General features: G+C 37.5%; 1 protein-coding gene across 1 annotated transcript; it reads right to left on the bottom strand.

The window, feature by feature from the left end:
* Window positions 1–1,655: 1,655 nt before the first annotated feature.
* AMN1 (antagonist of mitotic exit network 1 homolog (S. cerevisiae)) lies at window positions 1,656–17,585 on the bottom strand. The gene is made up of 6 exons (XM_010288920.1): window positions 17,460–17,585; window positions 13,084–13,228; window positions 10,170–10,387; window positions 5,720–5,776; window positions 2,516–2,627; window positions 1,656–1,878 (listed from the first exon to the last, which is right to left on the bottom strand). The coding sequence occupies exons 1-6, from the start codon at window positions 17,499–17,501 to the stop codon at window positions 1,805–1,807; spliced, it is 648 nt and encodes a 215-aa protein (XP_010287222.1). The 5' UTR covers window positions 17,502–17,585; the 3' UTR covers window positions 1,656–1,804.
* Between the last annotated feature and the right edge of the window lie 1,576 nt (window positions 17,586–19,161).

Genomic DNA, 19,161 nt, shown 5'->3' on the forward strand with positions numbered 1-19,161 from the left:
AGTGCAGGACCCGGCACTTGGCCTTGTTAAGACATGGTAGATTAGGTTCTCTATCTGGTCCAAGGATTTGCTGCAATTACAGCCTTCAGATGCTAGTTGCTAATGTAGCAAAATCAACTCCTCCTCTTTGCAGGAATGGTTTGCAGTTATAGCTATAGGTATCATAGGAACACATTCATCACTGGGCTGAGCCATGGTACTGCATGCAACAAGAGTTAGGGATTTAGGCACTGGAGTTTGAAAATTGTGCTTTCAGTTACACTTGAACAAGCTTTCTAGATGGACTTGGCTCTTCCATAAACCATATAATCAACAGAAGAACAGAGATTATAGTCAGACATCATAATATCCTTTAATGTTACTGGATGCAACATATATTACATACCATGCAATTTGACCTGAACTTTAAATAGATTTGTATAAGACTGGTTTACTTCTGCAACACTTAAAATGAGAGTGATTATGACAAGTATTAAATTACAAAGTAAACATATTCGTTATGGTTGCCTAAACTCATGGGTTTTTAAGTGCCATCAGATCCATGTAAGACCACCCTAGCTAAACCCTGCTACTTCCAGGTGCAGAGTATCAACATAGTGTGCTACCTGCTCTGGATAATGCTAAAATTGCTAGCATTTTAAAAAGTTTACTGTAGAAATCATAGAAGGTGCTGTTTCAAGAAAGCCAATGAACATGACTTGTAATTGTGATGAGACCACTGCTCCATCATGTAATAAACTCACTCTACACTTCAATTTTTTTTTTCCTTTAATTTGACTACAACAGAACAATATATCAATGGTTATTATTTTCAGCTTCTGGAGGCCACTGGAGATATAATAAACCAAATAGAGCAGAACATATTTAGCTCTGCTAAACTCTACCATTCTGAGATTTGTGTACTCAGACACTAAATTTGGTCCTATTTCACTCACAGCTATACTTATGAGGACCAATATTTTGTTCCCTAAAAGGATTTTCATGCAGGAACATAGGCAAAAGTCAGAGCAAATAAGTATTTGCCCACATACAAGATTCTTCTATTGGTCATAGCTACTACTCTGAAATGGGTGAAGTCACCACAACAATTTCAAAGTAAGTTTATGTTTACATGTTCACAGACTGTACTTTTAGATGTGTAAAAATCCAGCAAGTATTTGATGGTAAATAAAATCAGAAACCTGCAGCATCAGTAACTTCGAAAGAAAAGTACCTACAGTTTTTTTTCCAGACCTATCAAAAGTAGATAGTGAAAGGAGACTGTTTGTTACTACTTAAAATACATTTGCATTGCTGTTAATGCCACCTCCATTCACCAGTTCCATCTGTTGACTTTTGTCAGATTCAAGTCCCAACTTTACAGACACTTCCACATAAGTGTTAATATTACATTTGGGCTTGGTACTTCTAGTTGCAACTACTCTGTCAGACTACAACCTTAGAACAGAGACTTACGTAAATTCAGTTTGTATATGTAGCCAAGATGCTAGAAGATGGTAAGTAGTAGCCAAATCTGATACTTCAAGGAGGCTGAGTGATGTCAATGCAATATTAACTATAGTTTGACTTTACTCTTAATGAAGTATGATCAACAATGCAAAGACAGACACGGCTCTAAATGAAAGACAATGGGAAAGCCCAGACTCACAGGCAAGGACTGGAATGGCGACGGAGACCTCTGGTGGGAACAAGGAGGGAAGCAGTCTGGTGGTACAGAAGTCACCAGCTATTTCTCCAAGGTCCTTGTTTTCTGAAAGAGCTCTCTCATCTGTAAACTTTACACTCATATGTACATGACAGGTAATCAGTAAACAGTCCATGTTACTTGCTTGATTTTGTTTGATATGACTAGCTGTTCTAAAACATCTCGGGAACGATCTGCAAAAGAACCAAGGAATTTCTTGTTATTCATTCAGAATATATATAGGTGGTGTTCAGAAATGAGGTAAACAGCAAAACAATTCAGTTACTTATCTGCATTTATGCTTGCCTTGCTATTTACAATATCATACTTCAGATATACCTGTAGTAATTAAAAACTACTCAGTTCTTTCTCCAATCACATAACTGCAAAGCATCATCAACTAACCCAACCTAAAAAACCCAAGCTGGATCATAACCTCTGCTAAGTTTGTTTTTTTCAGGCTGACTAGTCCTACTCCATTCCACTGTTTCTTGAATGGATGCTGTTCCATACTTCTGGAATAGAGTAGGGTTTTAATATGCTAACATATTTCTCTGAAGTCTTATCATCAACTTTGGGTCTGCATTGGGGGGGGAGGGGAAAAAAAAAATCTAAACTCCAAAACAACAGAAAAATCCCTCTCTGAAGATTGCCATGTTCAAAGCACAACTCTCACCTTGCTTTGAAAATCTCAATATATGACTATTATTTTATCTATTAAGTTATTATTTGTTTGGGATTGTTTACAAAGTACAGTGTGCTTTTCCAGAGAGCAAGAAGATACTATCAGGAAGTTATTACTCTTCTTACTCCCTGCATGATTTGATCTACCTGTCACCAATGGGCATCCATGGAACAGAAAAATGTGTATCTTCGGACAACAAGTAAGGACTGCTTCCACAGCAACATCGGTCAGATTCACACAGCGTTCCATGTGGATCTCCTGTTATGAAAATAGTAGTAACAAAAGCCTGTCAGAGCACCCATAGATTTGGAGGCAGAGCTTTCCTTTGCCCAACCATTTTCAGAGATTCCCAGGCAGAAGAAATTATGACCTACTACTCCTCTGTACGTTGACCCCATATGTGGTCCTGTGCAGACCAGGAAAATACCCTCAGGAGAAATACGACAGCTTTTCTATGAACTGTCAAAACTAAAAACACAAACCTGAGTTTTCCCAAAACACCTATAATGTTCAAGACAACTGAGAAAGCTCTTCAATGAGATTCAACAATGTTTGAGTCCCATCGGTTTTCCTATGACACACATTCTCCTAGCTATTTGCTGTCCAGGAGAACAGAACCCAAACTGAATTCTGAGGTTTTCCAAAACAGGCAGGATTCATGAGTCTCTGCTGAAGTTCCTAATATCTATCTACATAGTTCCTAAAAGAAGTCTAAGAACTTCTTCCAAGACTAGACTAAAACCTGCTCTCTTCTTCATTTCTGTGCAGTTGTATAACTAGTACCTGTTGTATGTGCTAGAGAAAGAATAAATTCAGAATACATTAACAGATTATTACCAACTTCCCCCCCCCAAACTGCCTTACATATTAATTAATAAATATAACATACAAGAAGAAATGCAGAAAAGATACTATCAAATATAATGAAATCAGGATTTGGGAAAATATACTTTGGGGATCCTAGGGTAAAAAAAAAAAAACAACACAACATTGTTTTACTGTAAAAGAGTGTCTTTCCAAATTATAAACTCCAAGGATCTTGAAAGAGCACAGAAATGAAAGGAACCTTTTGTAATAAATGTAACTTGGTACAGAATGATGACACAGAAAACAAGAACTGTATTCACAGAAGCAAGATATACAAAAGCTGATATATGTATAGTTTTTAGTTCATTTTAATAAGTGAAATGTGGAATCTGAATGCCTCTGAATGAAGTAAAAAGATCTATAAATCTGCCTGCTAGTTACGAGTTTGAGATTTTTAAGATCCTACTTTTTTCACTGTGTACCTGACATTAGAGCACTATCACTGTCTATAAATTTACACTTTGATGACATGAAACAGAGGTATGAGGATTGTGACACAGACACGGAAGAGTTACACCGAAGAAGAGATTATAGCAAGTAATTTCATATTCTCTACTAAATTTCTTTTTCTTACTGCTTGTAAACCAATAGACCTAAACCATTCTAGCTTTTTATACTGATAGAACACAACTTTTGTTTTTAAAATTGTCATTCCACAGAAAAACATTAAATTTCACCTTACTGAAACTGCACAGACACCCCCCGCCCCCAAAATCAACCCCACCCACACCCAAAAAAACAAATACAAAAGCACTTAAATACATAGCTTTTAAGGAAGTGGAAACAAGTATTGAGCACAGGAAAATGAACAAGCAAAATCCGTACTACTATTCAGTACTGCATGACTGAAATTTCCCATTAGTTCTTCTGAAATCGAAACTCACCACCTCAACATTACTTTCTTGAACACTTATAGATGAAGCAGGTCTTATGTAAACTACCTAACTTCTTCTTCCTGATCTCGTACAGCTTCTACAGGCATCCATGTGCAGCACACACAAAAGAAATCCTATGCACTTTCAAAGAAATAGTAACTACAGCAATGTGACCAGGAAACACCGAAGGCCACATTTTGTCAGCTGGAAATTTTTAAAGTTAAATGGAACTGCATTTCTATGGTTTGAAGAAAAAGGTCTTACACACAAGAATATAGCTCTCTGCAAACTGTGGACAGCAATAATACAGAAGAAGGAAGATAATACTGACAGAGTAATTATACCAACATTGATGGAAGATAGTTCAAAACCCTCTAGGAACTTTACAGAACCCCACTCTACTCCATAGCAAACCCAAAACTTATACAACTTATGAAAACTTATTACAATATTTCTGTTTTAAGACATATGTACTGAAGACTTCTGAGAGTGACCTAATCCAAATCACAGTGATAACACGTTGCTTTATATTTGTAGGCTGGATACAAGAAGTGTCTTATGAAGACTATCTGCACAGTCTCAGAGTTGTTTAGCAAATCTGGAACTAAAGTTTTGCTATAGCTAAGGATGTAACCAGCTAAAAGACAAAGATATTTTCAAGTAAATTCTAGTATGTTAAAAAAAAAAAAATCTGTCATTGCTGTGGTCTGAAAAATAATAATTTCATTTTGTACCATAAGACTTAATCAAGACTAAAAAGATTGTCCAAAACAGACAAAATCAACCGGAAAAAACCCAAAACCAAATCTGTTTACCCTTCAAACAAAACAATAACAGTTCTATTTTTTCCAGGTTATTAATACTGTCATTTGACCCAGATTTGGTATTTTGTTTAGGGTTGATTTTTTACTAAGCACTATAAACAAGAAAAAGTATGACTTGTTTCCCATCTTAGTCTCTAGATTAACAGCTTGGATTCAGAACAAGCCTTTACGAAAGCAAAAACACACACACAGAGCTAAGAAAGGTGCTCTATAGAAAAGTAGTAGATCATTTATGGTTAAGTGGTATGGGACGCCTCTTCTCCATCACTTTATTATTGTCTCAGTGCCTAGAGAATCTTTATGCAAAGGCAACTTCATTTTCACAGTTGCTTTCATGAGTTAGAGATTTACCTATGCAGAGGTGCTAACCATCCATGAAAAAAAAAACCAACAAACCCATGAAAATGGATTAAATCCACAAAATTACCTGCACTACAAATTCTGCCTCAGTGTTCAACAGAATCAAGAAATAACTCCAAAGGAATCAAGAGAAAAAGTTAAGCATTTGTTTGTATTTATTATACAGCTCTCTAAAACAACATAAGCTAAAATAAGCATACTACATTCAACAGAAAAAAAAAGATTTTGAAAAGACAGGTTCTCAAAAAGCAGGTCTGGGGCACTGCTACAGAGACAGAAAATACTCAATTCGTAACTAAAATCAGGGCAAGTGTGTACACAAAGGCAAAACTCAATAAAAACCATCCCTCAGAAGTAATACTGATAATAATTAAAAATGCAGGTATTTGCTTTTGTTCATTTCTTTGTTATTAGGTTAAGTTACCTTTAAATTCTTTGAACATGTTCCACTGACTAGTGCTACAACGCCACCATCTGTTACCTAGAGAAAAAAAATACGCATTGTTATTAACACAATAGATTAAAGCTCTATTTTTCCAAACATAGCTATTTGAGCAGGAAAAAATAATTATATTAATTTATTCACCTCCCTGCAGTTACTGAATACTCTTAACATTACAGCATTTTCTTCACAACTAAGCTTGTAGAAGAGAATTATCCAAGTATGGTTTTTCAGTCTATTAAGCACTGTTGCGTTTTACTGCCATGCGATCCAGCTTGGCTTTCTACCCGGATGTTTCCAACAGTGTAACCGCTATTGCTGCAGCTTCCTTGTCTCAATTAACAGTGGGTACACTATTATGGTCAGAGCATGGCACTTCCAATTTATAAGCTTTAAAGCACTCCTGCTCTACCTAGACCAATTTTTCTTCTTTTTTAGGACAGCTGGAGATATTCCTGAAGGAAGTTTCCTGGATTGGGAAAAAATAAAAGTAATAATGGCAGTCTTTTATCTGCTGTCTTACTTTTCCTTATCTTGAAGCAAACCAGTTACATAAGACAAAAATCCCTCAAACAAGCAGTCTTACAGCAGTTATCATACACTCACACTAAAAGGTTTATCCAAGTGATTTGCTATAGACAGCCACGAAGCATTGATTACCTGCAAGAGAGAGGAGTGAGACCAAAGACATTGCTTTCCTTAAAAAGGCCAATTTATTTGTTTGCTTCCAGGAACGAAATTCATTAAACTTCCTCCCCACTTCTAAAGCTGGACTGGATATCAGATCTGTCACACAGTTTTTTTCATAGAACTTGTGTTAGATGGCAGGAATAGTAGTCATCAAATATACACAGTAAGGCTCAGCCAAATTTGACAGCTAGAATCCAAGCACCACAAGCTCCATTTCTGTTTAAAGATTTGATTACTCCCGTTGCACAAACTATCTTATCGCCTTCTGGACCTCTTATTGCAAGTCTGCCGTACAGAACTGCAATAGAAAGGGTAGATCAGTGCGAATGGGGAATGGACAGGAACATCCCAGCACGGAGGCTCATAAAGGCCTATAAGAATGACAAGTATTGTCAGTACCTAGCTTAGCAGGTCATCAAGATGACAGCACATTTATCTCCTGAAGATACCCAGACCAGGAGACAAAAGGCACTAAATGAATAAATGCTAGTAACTCCTGCAGGTGTGTAAGGACCCAGACCAGAGTGTAAGGCCTAAGTTACTGCAAATGCTGTCATGAGCGAGTTTGTGTCCTGTGAGCGGTGCTTCCTCTTGGAACAAGCTGTATAGAATGCTTAGTGGTTAGCCGCACTGGTGACCACACAACAGGTTCTGACTTGTGGCCTGATTCCAGATCACAATTAATAGCTGCGCATAGGTAATGCTATACTTTATAAAGTGGAACACTGGTGGGAGCTACTTGAAGGACCCACTAGTGTGGTGGCAACTTCCTGGCTGAGGATGCTTGACTGTAAGCTTTAATGTCTTTTTATGATATATCAGTTGGTTTCGCCATTGGTACAACAATTGGCTGCACTATAATTGTAGTGTTTAGTGGAATATTGCTTTGGCTATTAATAAAACGACATTTACAAGCTGTGATAGCTGAGGCTGAAATTCATTATTTGCAACTTTACAATGCTGGCCGCTAGACATAGATCTGGTGGACCTAAGAATTTGAATCTAAACCCAGAAATACCTGGGCAGTAGCAAGTCTACCAGGGAATGGGCTGCATATTGCTCCTGGGTGGTTGCTATTAAGCAGCCACAGGAGATGTTTAGAGCCCTGCACTCAAGTCACCTGAATCTTTAACAGAGCATAAGCCCATCCCTACCAAAGGGACTGTTGTAACAGGTTGTGACAGAATGAAGAGAATAATCACTGTCAATTCCTAAAGGGTATAAAACGGCACATCCAAAAGCAGTCCACAGAATCACAGAATGGTTTGGGTTGGAAGGGACCTTAAAGATCATCTAGTTCTAACTCCCCTGTCATGGGCAGGGACACCAACCAAAGACCAAGCAAAGTAAAGTGATGAAGATTTGACAGCCTGTGTCCCTTATACTCCATGTCATCAAAACAACCTGGACCAAACTGCCTGGCTGCTGCCTGAACACTGGAGAGACCATCTGAATGTTACTGTCTTGTGAGTATATAGTTATGACAGCATGAGAGCATGAAACCAGCTTTGTATTAAAACAAAGCCCCCTCACTTGCCTGTACAAGCTCTCAGTAACCACTGCTATGCTATTACAACAGTGTTGCAGTACTGTTTCCCACTCTATTGAATATCTATGTGCATTGTCTGTAATGCCACATCTGCCCATTCTCTTCAAGGGATACACTCTTATTTTGGGGATAAACCATCTGCAGCTAGTATCAAGCCACAAATACATCAGCTTCTTGGTACAGACCAGTTGTCACCAAACTCTGTATGCATCTCTAACAAAGGCTACATAGCCCAGTACCAGCAGTTAAGTACATTAGCAGCCCAGCTCTGTTCTACATGAGGAGTGTCTGGACAGATAGAACAGCTAAGCCGCAACACTCCCGCTTTTGCCAACACATTTGGCAGAGAACTAAACTGTCTCACACCCTATATAGAAAACTGTTGCAGTTTATATAGCCCTTTCAGGCAAGACTCTTCCCACAATTATTTGCTGTACACTGAGTCAATGAACTTCAAAGAGGAAATGTACTGTTTAATTAGTGCAGGGACTTGGACTCTTGAGCCTGTGTTTCTACTTGTTAACACTGCTGGGATTTAGAGCACACTAGAAGTAGAGCAGTAAGTACAGGGTTTATGTATAAAACCTACCTCCTCAGAATGGTAACATAAGCATACTGATAAGTAAACAAATAGATTTCTCATCTGGTCCTGGGCCAGTGCAGCAGAGTTCTTCAGGCCAAGCTTCCACTCACACTCTCCGTGTGCATACAGGGGATAGAGCTACATTTCTTTCCTAGTTCAATGCTTCCCTTGCCTCACCTGCCCCATTTCTTGTTATTTTGCACCACTTCTATACCTTCTACTTACTGTACTTCATCTCTGCAGTCACCAGATGAGCCTATTTTCAAAATGGCTACATCACCTTGAGGCATTTGGCCCCTTTGTAGTCTAGCTCACATCTGCTTCCTTGTTCCTGCAAGTGAGCCATGCCCTTCTTTGCCTGTTAATTTATTTCCAATGTTCTCACTGTTTTACATGCAGGTTTACCAGTTCCACTTGATACTTTTAGTATGCATTCTGGCAATCAAACACAAGAATGTGGTTATGATGCAGGCATGAGCCATCCATAGTTTCTCTGCTTTATCTTAAACTGCATTTATATCTAGTATATGTTTCCATTTATTTTTAGTCAAATGAAATACAGAATTCTAGTCTATTATCATTATATGATTATCATAAGGAAAAAAAATGTGGAAACCTTTAGTTACTCAAGAAGCTTTCATCTCATTTAAAACATATACAGGGAAACTTAGTTATTTTGCATAAAGGAAGAGAGAGGCAAGGGAACAAAAAAAGAGTAATGAAATAAGTTTGTAGAGTTAAATGATAATAATAAAAATTACCAAAGAAAACATCAAATTACTTTTGATGCCCTACTTCTGGAAAAACTGAAAGGAGAAGAATAGCATCTAAAGTAAGAGCCGGCTACATTTTCCAACACTTCATTACCAATGCTCTGTGTTTGTCTCATATTCAGCATAAAGTAATCACTCACCATCACAACAAACTGAATGCTACACTTACTGCAAAAAATCTTTTCCTCCACTTCATTATTCTACTGTAATTATGAAGCATGTTACAGTATTGCTGTTGCAGCTGATTTCCCCCTTCTCATGCTAAATATTAACTGTTGTTAAATTCTCTTACCAGCCCTTTCTGACATTTTAAATGTCATTCTTTTCATATTGACTCCGTAACATAACTCTGACAAGCCATTCAGAAAGCACAGTCACTCCTGAACTAGAACTAGTTACAGAGTGCTTACTCCTACTAGGGGTTTATATTGTTTGACATCCTATATTATCATTCAGGTCAGTTTATCCTAAGTGAAAGCAGGCAATAACCTGTCCAAGATTCTAATTTCTTTAAATTAAATAATTTGGATTACTTTACAACTTGAAGAAAGTGATTGCACTAAATAAAGATACTGAAAAAAAATCTCCAATATTAGGTAGATTCTAACAAAAGTTTGTATTTGGTCCACAGTACATGCTTTAAAACCAAAATGTGTATTTTTCTGGTTACCAAGACGCAAAACATATCTTTCCTTTTCCTTGAGAGGAGTAAACTGGAAGTGAACTGTGGTCTTCAATCTTGTCAACAGCAGAGCTAAAAAGATCCCCTTTCAATTTTATCATGACAATCTTAAAAAAATAAACAAAAGTCAATGAGCCAATTGGCACCATAGTTACCCGAGTAGATGAAAAGTCCACACTGTGAAGAAATTTGCAGTTTTCTCCTAGTGCCTGCAGAGATGCATCCATGATGCCTGAACAGCTGCCCAAGTTCACTATTTGTAGGAACTGGCAGTTGAGTGCAAGAGCAAGAACTCCACTGTCCGTTATATCACAGCACCTTTTAAAAGAGGCTTCACGCAAGTAAGGGCAGGATAAGGCCAGTGCTATGACACCTGTCAAAGAAACAGAACAATTTAAAGAATTATTCGTTTTTTAACATAACCACCATGCTGAATCCAGTATGCTGTCCCCTGGTCATTAATGTTCAACTTTCATCTCATGCCATGCCAGCAAGACTCTGTACAAGGAAATAATTTTGTGGTTGGTTTCTTTTAACTCAATGATGAGAAAAAGAACATGACAATGAACAATGCTAGAGTTGATAAAAATTTCTAAGTGCTGAATTCCCTTCCGCGCTGTAGAGGGATACCTGAGGGATATTATATACACGAGGTATCACCTCAGCAAGTACACAAAAAAAGGTCAATGGCTTGAAAGCAGACTGACAGTGCTAAATCCCACTGACAGTGCAGTGAGTATCAAGCGAAAAGCAAGGTAAGTGATCATGTCCAAGGTCAACTCAAGAAATCAAAACAGTAGTTCAGAAACTGGACAGGAACCAGGTACACCTATGGCACAGCTCAGGCCAGGACTGAAGGCCCATGGGCAGCTGGTGTAGGTGGGCATGGCAGGTGAAACCAGTCATGGCTATTAGGGTCTGTTGGTGCCCTCAGAGCCCTGACAGTTAGTAATAACCAAATTATTTGCACAGAAGTGTCAGGAGGTAGTCAACAAATTAAAAGTACATGAACTACAGACGCAATTAGTGAAAGGAATTTATTTCGGGGATGATGGAAACATGATGATTCCAGCTGTACAGAAAATTACATCACTTCTGGACAGATAGAAATAAAAAGTTGAATGTCATTAAAATATGTTACTATTGTGAAATGTGTTTATCTGATTCGTGTCGATATGGGAAAATGCTAAAACAGCATAAGTGTGCATATCCTTGTATAACCACAAAAAGGAAAGAAAATATAAAAGAAAGAATATTTGTAACTTCCTAACTTCCTGATATGTGTCTGTTAGTTCCTGATATGCTAATGTAAACCAGTTTTGCAGATAACCGCAAAGTGTTAAGACTACCTACTTTATCTACCAACCACCAGATGGGAGTCATAAAGACCCCAAAAAGTGAAGAACAAATGTGCCGAAGAAAACACGCCTATTCCTGGAATTTATGTGTAAAGACCAACTCATTTTTATGAATATGTATTAGTGTAAGGAATATAAACCGAAAACAGGAACTGTATGGTGTGCGTCTTGGTGGAGCGGAGACTCCCGGCGCACCCAGCGCTGTTTGCTTGCCTCTATTCGTTTAATAAATTGTAAACTTAAATTGGAATCTTGTTTGGGACTCAATCATTTATCTCACTATGTAAGAACTTCAAAGAAACATGGATAAAATATTACTTGCTTGGGTCAGAACCACTTTGCAAAGAATGACAGAAGAGACAGCAGTGGCAGTTGAATTTGACAAAGAAGTAAGTACTATTGGATATTGTATTAAAGGACACTAAACATTTCATGTGCAACCTACAGAGCAAATGCCTCCTAGTAATGAGAAGGCTCGGATATTTCTGGATGTGGTAGCCAGCAGGTTTCTCAAAAACAAACCAACCAACCCCAACATAAAATCCCAAAGAAACCAATCAAAACACCTGTTACTGAATTAGTAAAAGGTAACACTGCTTTAAAATGGGGTCATTTGGGGTCTCTCTTTTCTGTATGTAATTGAGGTGAGTGATAAAAGAGCTGTTCCAGCTTAAATTAAAGGCTTCATAACTAATTCTCAGGTTAAAAACAAGGCTCAAGTTGTAAGAAGTAAACTTAGTAAAGTTGGATGGACTAGGAACTTGCCAATAAAGAACTCAACTTCCCAGTTTTAATTGCAAAGTAATCAGGAATCTCTATACAAATCAATGAAAAGTATACATAAAGAGCTCTAGGCTTAGCTGGTACCTTAAGAACTGACTAGAACTAGTGGACAGGTGAAGGCACGGACGGAAGACCATCGCAAACTATATCACATGAGTCAAAAAGTGTAACAATGAGATGACACTGAAAATAAAGAAAATAATTGTTTTTAAGTTTAACCAATTACTCAAGGAAAAAGATAAGTGTATCACTATGCAGCAGTAAGAAAATACAAACCAAGACTGATCTAAAGTAGGGTATACATTAGCTCAATACTAATTTAATATTTTGCCTCAACTTTCAATAAGGATGAGTTAATGATGGAGCAAAGGAGTAAGTATAATGAAAAAACAAAACTTGTGGGAAGCAAAAATCAGCAAGCTTAACTCTTTTAAGCTAATAGCTAACTTGAAACTGGATGTTAAAAGTAACACCTGAAATCCTAAAGTCCTAAAGCAAGTCAAGTCTTTTGAGTCAGAGAAGATGCTATAAGCTTATTTAACAACAAATACATGTAGTTAAAAAAGAGGAAAAGTAGTAATTTAGGAAATCACAAGCCTGCAACTTCAACCCCAGTGGTACTGGTAAGGCTCTGGAACAACTTTTGAGGAAGGAATAATTAAGATGAAGTGGAAAATACAATCAAATATAGCATAGTTTTACCAGAAACTTAGCATGAGAGTTAACCTGATATCTCGCTTTCATAAGATAATCAGTGTTCTAGGCCTATAATTTACACCACTGAAGTGACTTTTAATTAGTCCTGGTGTGGCACTGGGGATTTTTTTAAGCAATATTTACCCCAGATATTTTTTTGCAGCTTATTCCAATCTAACAAGAAAAATAAAACAGAAATAAGATCCCAGTTATCTGTACACAGATAACATACCTTCTGAAGTGATTCCAAATCTGTTCTCTTTGCAAGAATTTAAGTTGATTTTTTTCAATTCCTTGCAGTTATAAAGTTGCAATAATGCATTATCAGAAATATCACAGTCTCGGAGGTCTAGAGACTCTACAGCAGGGTGCAATACCTGTAACAAAAACCTACCATTTCAGTCAGTCAAACTCTGCTATGTCATAGAACATGCATATTTTTATCTACAATACTTGTAACATTAGACATAGAACTTTTAAAAAGTATTCACTAGAGAATGCTGTTGCCACCCCTAGGAACCAAATACTCTAAGGAAATATGGTATATTTGCTGCAACGGTTCATCTCTTACAGCCTGAACGTTCAGTTTCTTTGACTACATCTAGGGTAGGAACACATTAACACCACTATTTTAATGGTACAGTTGCTAATACTAGTGCTTCTGCCAGCACAGGTATGTTTACCAAGGATAATAACCTCAAACTTCCTAGCAGAACTTTGATGGCAGAAATCTGAAGTGTAAAAAAGTACTGACTGTGATCCAAACTTAAATCTGCTGAACAGATAAGGGTAATATTGGAAAGATATTTTGCCTCAGAGCATTCTTCTCACCTACACACACACTCTTTTTCTTATAAGCAATCTCATCATACCATGAGGAGGTACAAAATCCTCATTAAATAGGCTTTTTCACTCCCACAAGACCATAGGTTGGAGTTTTTATGAAATCTTCCCCAAGAGGGCATTTATGACATTTAGACCCAAAGCAATGGAAGGCCAAATTTTAGTAACAATAGCCATGTATCTTACCTCTAATTTAATTTTCAAGGATTCTCACTACTTTTTAATAAACATGGTTTATAGCCCCCTCTTGTGCAAACAATCTATACCTTTGCTGAGCTGTCCTTCACATCAACAGGCAAGTGTTAGGTAAGGTTTTCACATTACCTTATATTACTCCCTTCAGCTTGTCATTTCCTTCCTTAACTCACAAGGGTAGAAACATATGGTAAATTTCCATACACCATCAAAGATAATAGCACAGCTGACAGGCTTGTTAAAGGCTGTCCTGGTTTCAGCCAGGATAGATTTAATTTTCTTCATAGAAGCTAGTGTGAGGCTATGTTTTGGATTTGGGATGAGAAAATGTTGATAAGGTGCTGATGTTTTGAGTTGTTGCTAAGTAGTCAAGGACAGTCCAGCTTCTCGTGCTGGCCTGCCAGCAAGAAGGCTGGCGGTACACGGGAAGCTGGAAGGAGACACAGCCAGGGACATTCCATACCATATGACATCATGTTCAGTATAAAAAGCTGGGACTAAGAAGAAGGAAGGGGTGGAGGGATGTTCGGGGTTATGGCGTCTGTCTTCCCAAGAAACCATTACACGTGATGGAACCCTGCTTCCCTGAAGATGGCTGAACACCTGCCTGCCGATGGGGAGTGGTGAATGAATTCTGTGTTTTGCTCGACCTGTTAAACTGGCCTTATCTCAAACCATGAGTTTTCTCACTTTTACTCTTCCAATTCTCTCCTCCATCCTACCATGGGGGAGTGAGCAAGCAGCTGCGTGATGCTTAGTTACCAGCTGGGGCTAAACCACAACAAGGCCTATTCCTTTCTCAGGTTCGCCATTCTAACAGGTACAATAAAAATCACAGTATCATTAAGGTTGGAAAAGACCTTTAAGATCAAGTCCAATGATCAACCCAACACCACCATGTTACAACGAATACTGTTTTTTTGTTTTGCAAATATATAAGATGCTAAAATCTTTACTGATAAAGTCAAATAAGCCTTTTGAGAAGAAAAAGCAAAAACTTCTAGTAGATTATAATTGCTACCTTCCTGCAAAATGAATGGCAGACCTCAGACAGCTCTGACAGCTTTTTTTCCCCCAAATGCTAAAAGCCTCAAATACAACTCTTTTGGCCACAAAACCACCAACAAATCCTGTAATACAGTTGTGAGTAGTTTTCACAAGATAACATTCAGCTCTTATTTCACTCATATTTCTGAATTCATATCTAAGGAACTAAAACAGCCAAACTCAGAGATGACGTACTTAAAGCCAAAGTGACCATCAACATTTATTCAAGATGCTTTCCCTGACTGTTGGCTTTCTTTCACAATTCCAAATCGCCTAGGACACAACAAAAGTGAGCAAAGCGCTGGTTTTGAAGCCACATGAAAAATCTTACGAGAAGAACCATTAGATGCAAGAAAGTCTAAATGAGAACCAACAGTACTATCAGAATACTGCCTATTTAAAGCAGCAGAAGTATTAAGCTTTCCTAGCCCATGATTCTTCACATGCTCAGGTATTACTTAAGAGGTTTGCTTTCTATTGTTATTCACAGATTCACATTCACTGACTGCATATACTAAGGTCTAATCTGTCTCAAAGAAGATGGAATTTCAGTTGAAATAAGGATTGTTTGGATGCAGCGTACAGGCGATTAAAGTATAGATTTACATCCTGTGGACAAATGCTGAACGGTTTTATAGATCTTTATGGTAAAAGTGAGTTGGAATAAGTAGTTTAGTATGCGTGTCATAGAAGGCTGTTCCAAGTAAAAAGCAGACTAAGGAAAAAAAATGAATGATAACAAAAATCTATGCAAGAACAGGGAGGTAAGAGATGAAACAGAAGCTTATACGTAAGTGCAGGTTAATAGAATTTCAAATGTGAGAAATTTAACTTTAAGCAAAACACTTAAACACCACCAAAGAAAGGACATGCATAAAAGCAGATGAGACAGCATAACCTGGAAAACTGCAAGAGAAGAGACCTAGCCTCAATACTGTGGACACTATGAAAGAACAGGGCAGGAGGGAAGCAGTAGCAAAACCAAAAAATTCCTTATCCATATGGAAGACTACCTGAGACATTGCAAATGTGCCACGTAGAATACTTTGGTTGTACATGATGTTGAGCAAGTAATAATAAGAGCTAAACCATTTTTGGTTTAGCTTATGTTTTACCATAAGCCATTTTTGCTATGCCAAGCAACAAGAATATCTGCAAGAGGAAAGAACAGGAAAACCAAAGAGCTAAATGGTATGAATAAACAGTATGAATTCAGAACCCAAGAGGTGGGTAGCATTTTTTCAAAAATGCAGATGAGATAAACCTGGAAACTGTTAGCAAAGAAAGTTAAGGTATAACATGCCCAAGAAAAGTGATGACAGATAATGATATAATTGCAGGAAATTGCAGGAACAGAGAAAGGAAAAACACATGAGAAGAAGAACCAGAACAGAATATCCCAGTGACAGATGGAAAATAGGCTCCAAGAGAAGGCACTGATCAACTGCTGAATGAAGACAAAAACAGATGAGATGTTGCAAAGAGATGGAGGAAAGGTTACAATTTAAAGTCTCTAGTTTCTTTCCAGACTAAAGACATCCTAACAGTTTTATGCACTTCCACACACACTCATATGGTTTTAATTATATGGGTCTCTTAGGATGCTTAGAAAAGATTACTTACTGAAAAGATAGCCAAAACCAAGTTTTGTCAACTCAAATTTGCCAAAATAAGATAAATGAATGAGAGACTGATCTTTACTTAAAGACTTATTTTTTATAATCAAAAAATGGTGCATATTAAAGATAAAACTTTTTGTTCATGAGTTTTCCACAGTACTTCTGATTCTGCCTCTAGTCTTGACTTCACTATTCTGACTCCAGGAAACTGATACTATTTGCCTCTTCTGAGTTACAGGTCAAAGCAGCAATGAAGAGGGAGTGATTCATTTTCTGTTTCACCAAGGCCAGCCTTTAGCTTTCCTCAATTCTCATGCCTCCCTTTGAGGCTAAATAACAGAGGCTAGATAACAGTAGATAGATACCAAAACAGACATGCTAACAGGTTCCATTTTGAAACACTGACAGACATCAGTGGGCAAAAGGGATGAAAGAATTTGATCAATTTCTGGTTTTAGTATCATCATATTTCAAAGAAACAAGATTTAATTCGAGATTTATATGGAGATCACGTGCGTAATGTCAAATGAACGTAACAAGTTCCTGAAATCTTTTCATTACTAAATTATGCACTAGCTTCTTGAAACATACTACATTCAGGAAGAGAGTGGTTTGCCCTAAGAGTCTAGTTTCCCATACTAAAAAAGGATCATTTATGTCAGCTGATTACACAGAAGTCAATTATCACTGAAGGGAGAACATTTTTAATTTCCATGTCACCACAAACGTAGTCTTATCACTACTAATACAGGACTATTAGCATTATAGAGTTTAAGAAAAAAAAAAGTGAATATACAGAGTAAACAGGTCTGAATTTATCCATTGTCTCACGTAGACAGTTTCAGTTTAGTTCATCCTTGTGTATTAACTAGAACAGACAGAATAGTTTTGAATGGGTTCTTACCTCACTGATATTTGAATCAGTTATTTGCCCCTGCCTGCTCATTAATTTAATCAGTTTATCCTTTATGTTGGGTGGTAATGACTTAATATCTGCAGCATATCTGGAAAGGTTCTTTGTCAGACTTTGAAGGCATCTGAAATAAAGGAAAGTTACAGTACAGTCAAAAAAGGCATTACATACTAGAACTAGAATAATCAAGGTGTCATCTTCTGCAGCCAGCTATGCTGCCTTCAAACCTTACCAGATCCAGTTGTTCCACGCTACCACCAAACCAGTTATTGCCCTTTGGGGTCAATCAGCTGATCCTTCTGTGCAAGTGTTCTCCAATCAACCATAGGCAGAAATTAGCCTCATTCACTATGATTACCAACCCAGCTCAGAAAATTAGTTTGCTGGTAGTACATTCACAAGAGCTCTAAGAAAAGCCTGGTGAAAGGCTCAGTAGGCAGTAAAATCTTTAGTTGGGACAGCTAGTGCCAGAGAAGGGACACTTCTCTTTCACCTCTGTTAAAAACATTAAGGAGGTATTTTCAGATGTAGTATTCTATTCACTGTCTGGTTTGTAGTGCTCTTTTAACATGAACTGTGCTGTGTAACCCTGTGCTCAACACTTTTAACCTTGTGCTTAAAACTAGATCTGATCACTGAGTATTGTAACTTGAGGCAGAAATGTTTCTGTCTTAATGGGATCCAGGAAATCACAGATCAACAAGCTCGTAGTCCTACAAAGTAGACTAGACACATAAAATAACTAGTGGACACATGGAAAATATAATATAGAGGGGAAAGTGAACCCATGTGGATTTTTACAAGGTATTCAAAAAGCCTCATCAGCAGTGGTTCTTCAAGAAATTAAGCTGCCCTGGGATGAGAAGGAAGGTTCTCATACAGCTGTTTGAAATCCTATTACAATCAGAAACACTGATTGGTTTAACTCAGCATAGCCATTCCTTTTTTTAATAGCAGTATTTTAGGCCTCCTTCTCCCCACATGCTTATTCATCAGAATGATTTATCAACCTGAAGGAAAAAACTTGATTATTATACACACCAGGCTACAGATTTTGAACTAACAATAATGCCAATGTACACTGCATTTTCTATACATCATAAACATCCTGCTCTCTAGGCACCTTTTGTATTAAGGGTCAAAATTGTTTCCCTGTTCTGAGCAACCTGTTCCCCCTTTGCCAGATACCAAAACTTGACTTACACAAAGTTTCCATCATGACATACTGCTGCGTGAGTAATGGCAAACAAATCTCAAAGACCCAGAGTGCTTAAGTACTCATCTGAAAAGGAAGGACTAGGCAGAAATAAATATTAATAGGCCTACTAAATATCACAGAATGCTAGGTGATGCTTTAAGACAGGATTTGAAATCCTAGAACTTTACTTGCATGAATGCAACAAAAAGGGATCATTTTAGTCAGAATACGTTAAGACACTCCAGATGGAAGAGAGCTTTTTGGGATAAAACATGAAGAACTTTACGTAAGCAAAATAAAACAGAGAGATCAGTATTATACAGATACATGTGGAACAGTACCCAGGCGGAACACCTGAAATAATGCTTTTCAAGGTCAAATACATAGAAGAGTTTTCACTTACGCAATATTGAGTACTACACAGTGACACTAATCATGCAATCCTTTTTTTTTTTTTTAAGATTCCTAAGGTACTTCAATGTATCATAGGATACA

This window comes from Phaethon lepturus, unplaced genomic scaffold (genome assembly GCF_000687285.1).
Source record: "Phaethon lepturus isolate BGI_N335 unplaced genomic scaffold, ASM68728v1 scaffold3136, whole genome shotgun sequence".
NCBI lineage: Eukaryota > Metazoa > Chordata > Aves > Phaethontiformes > Phaethontidae > Phaethon > Phaethon lepturus.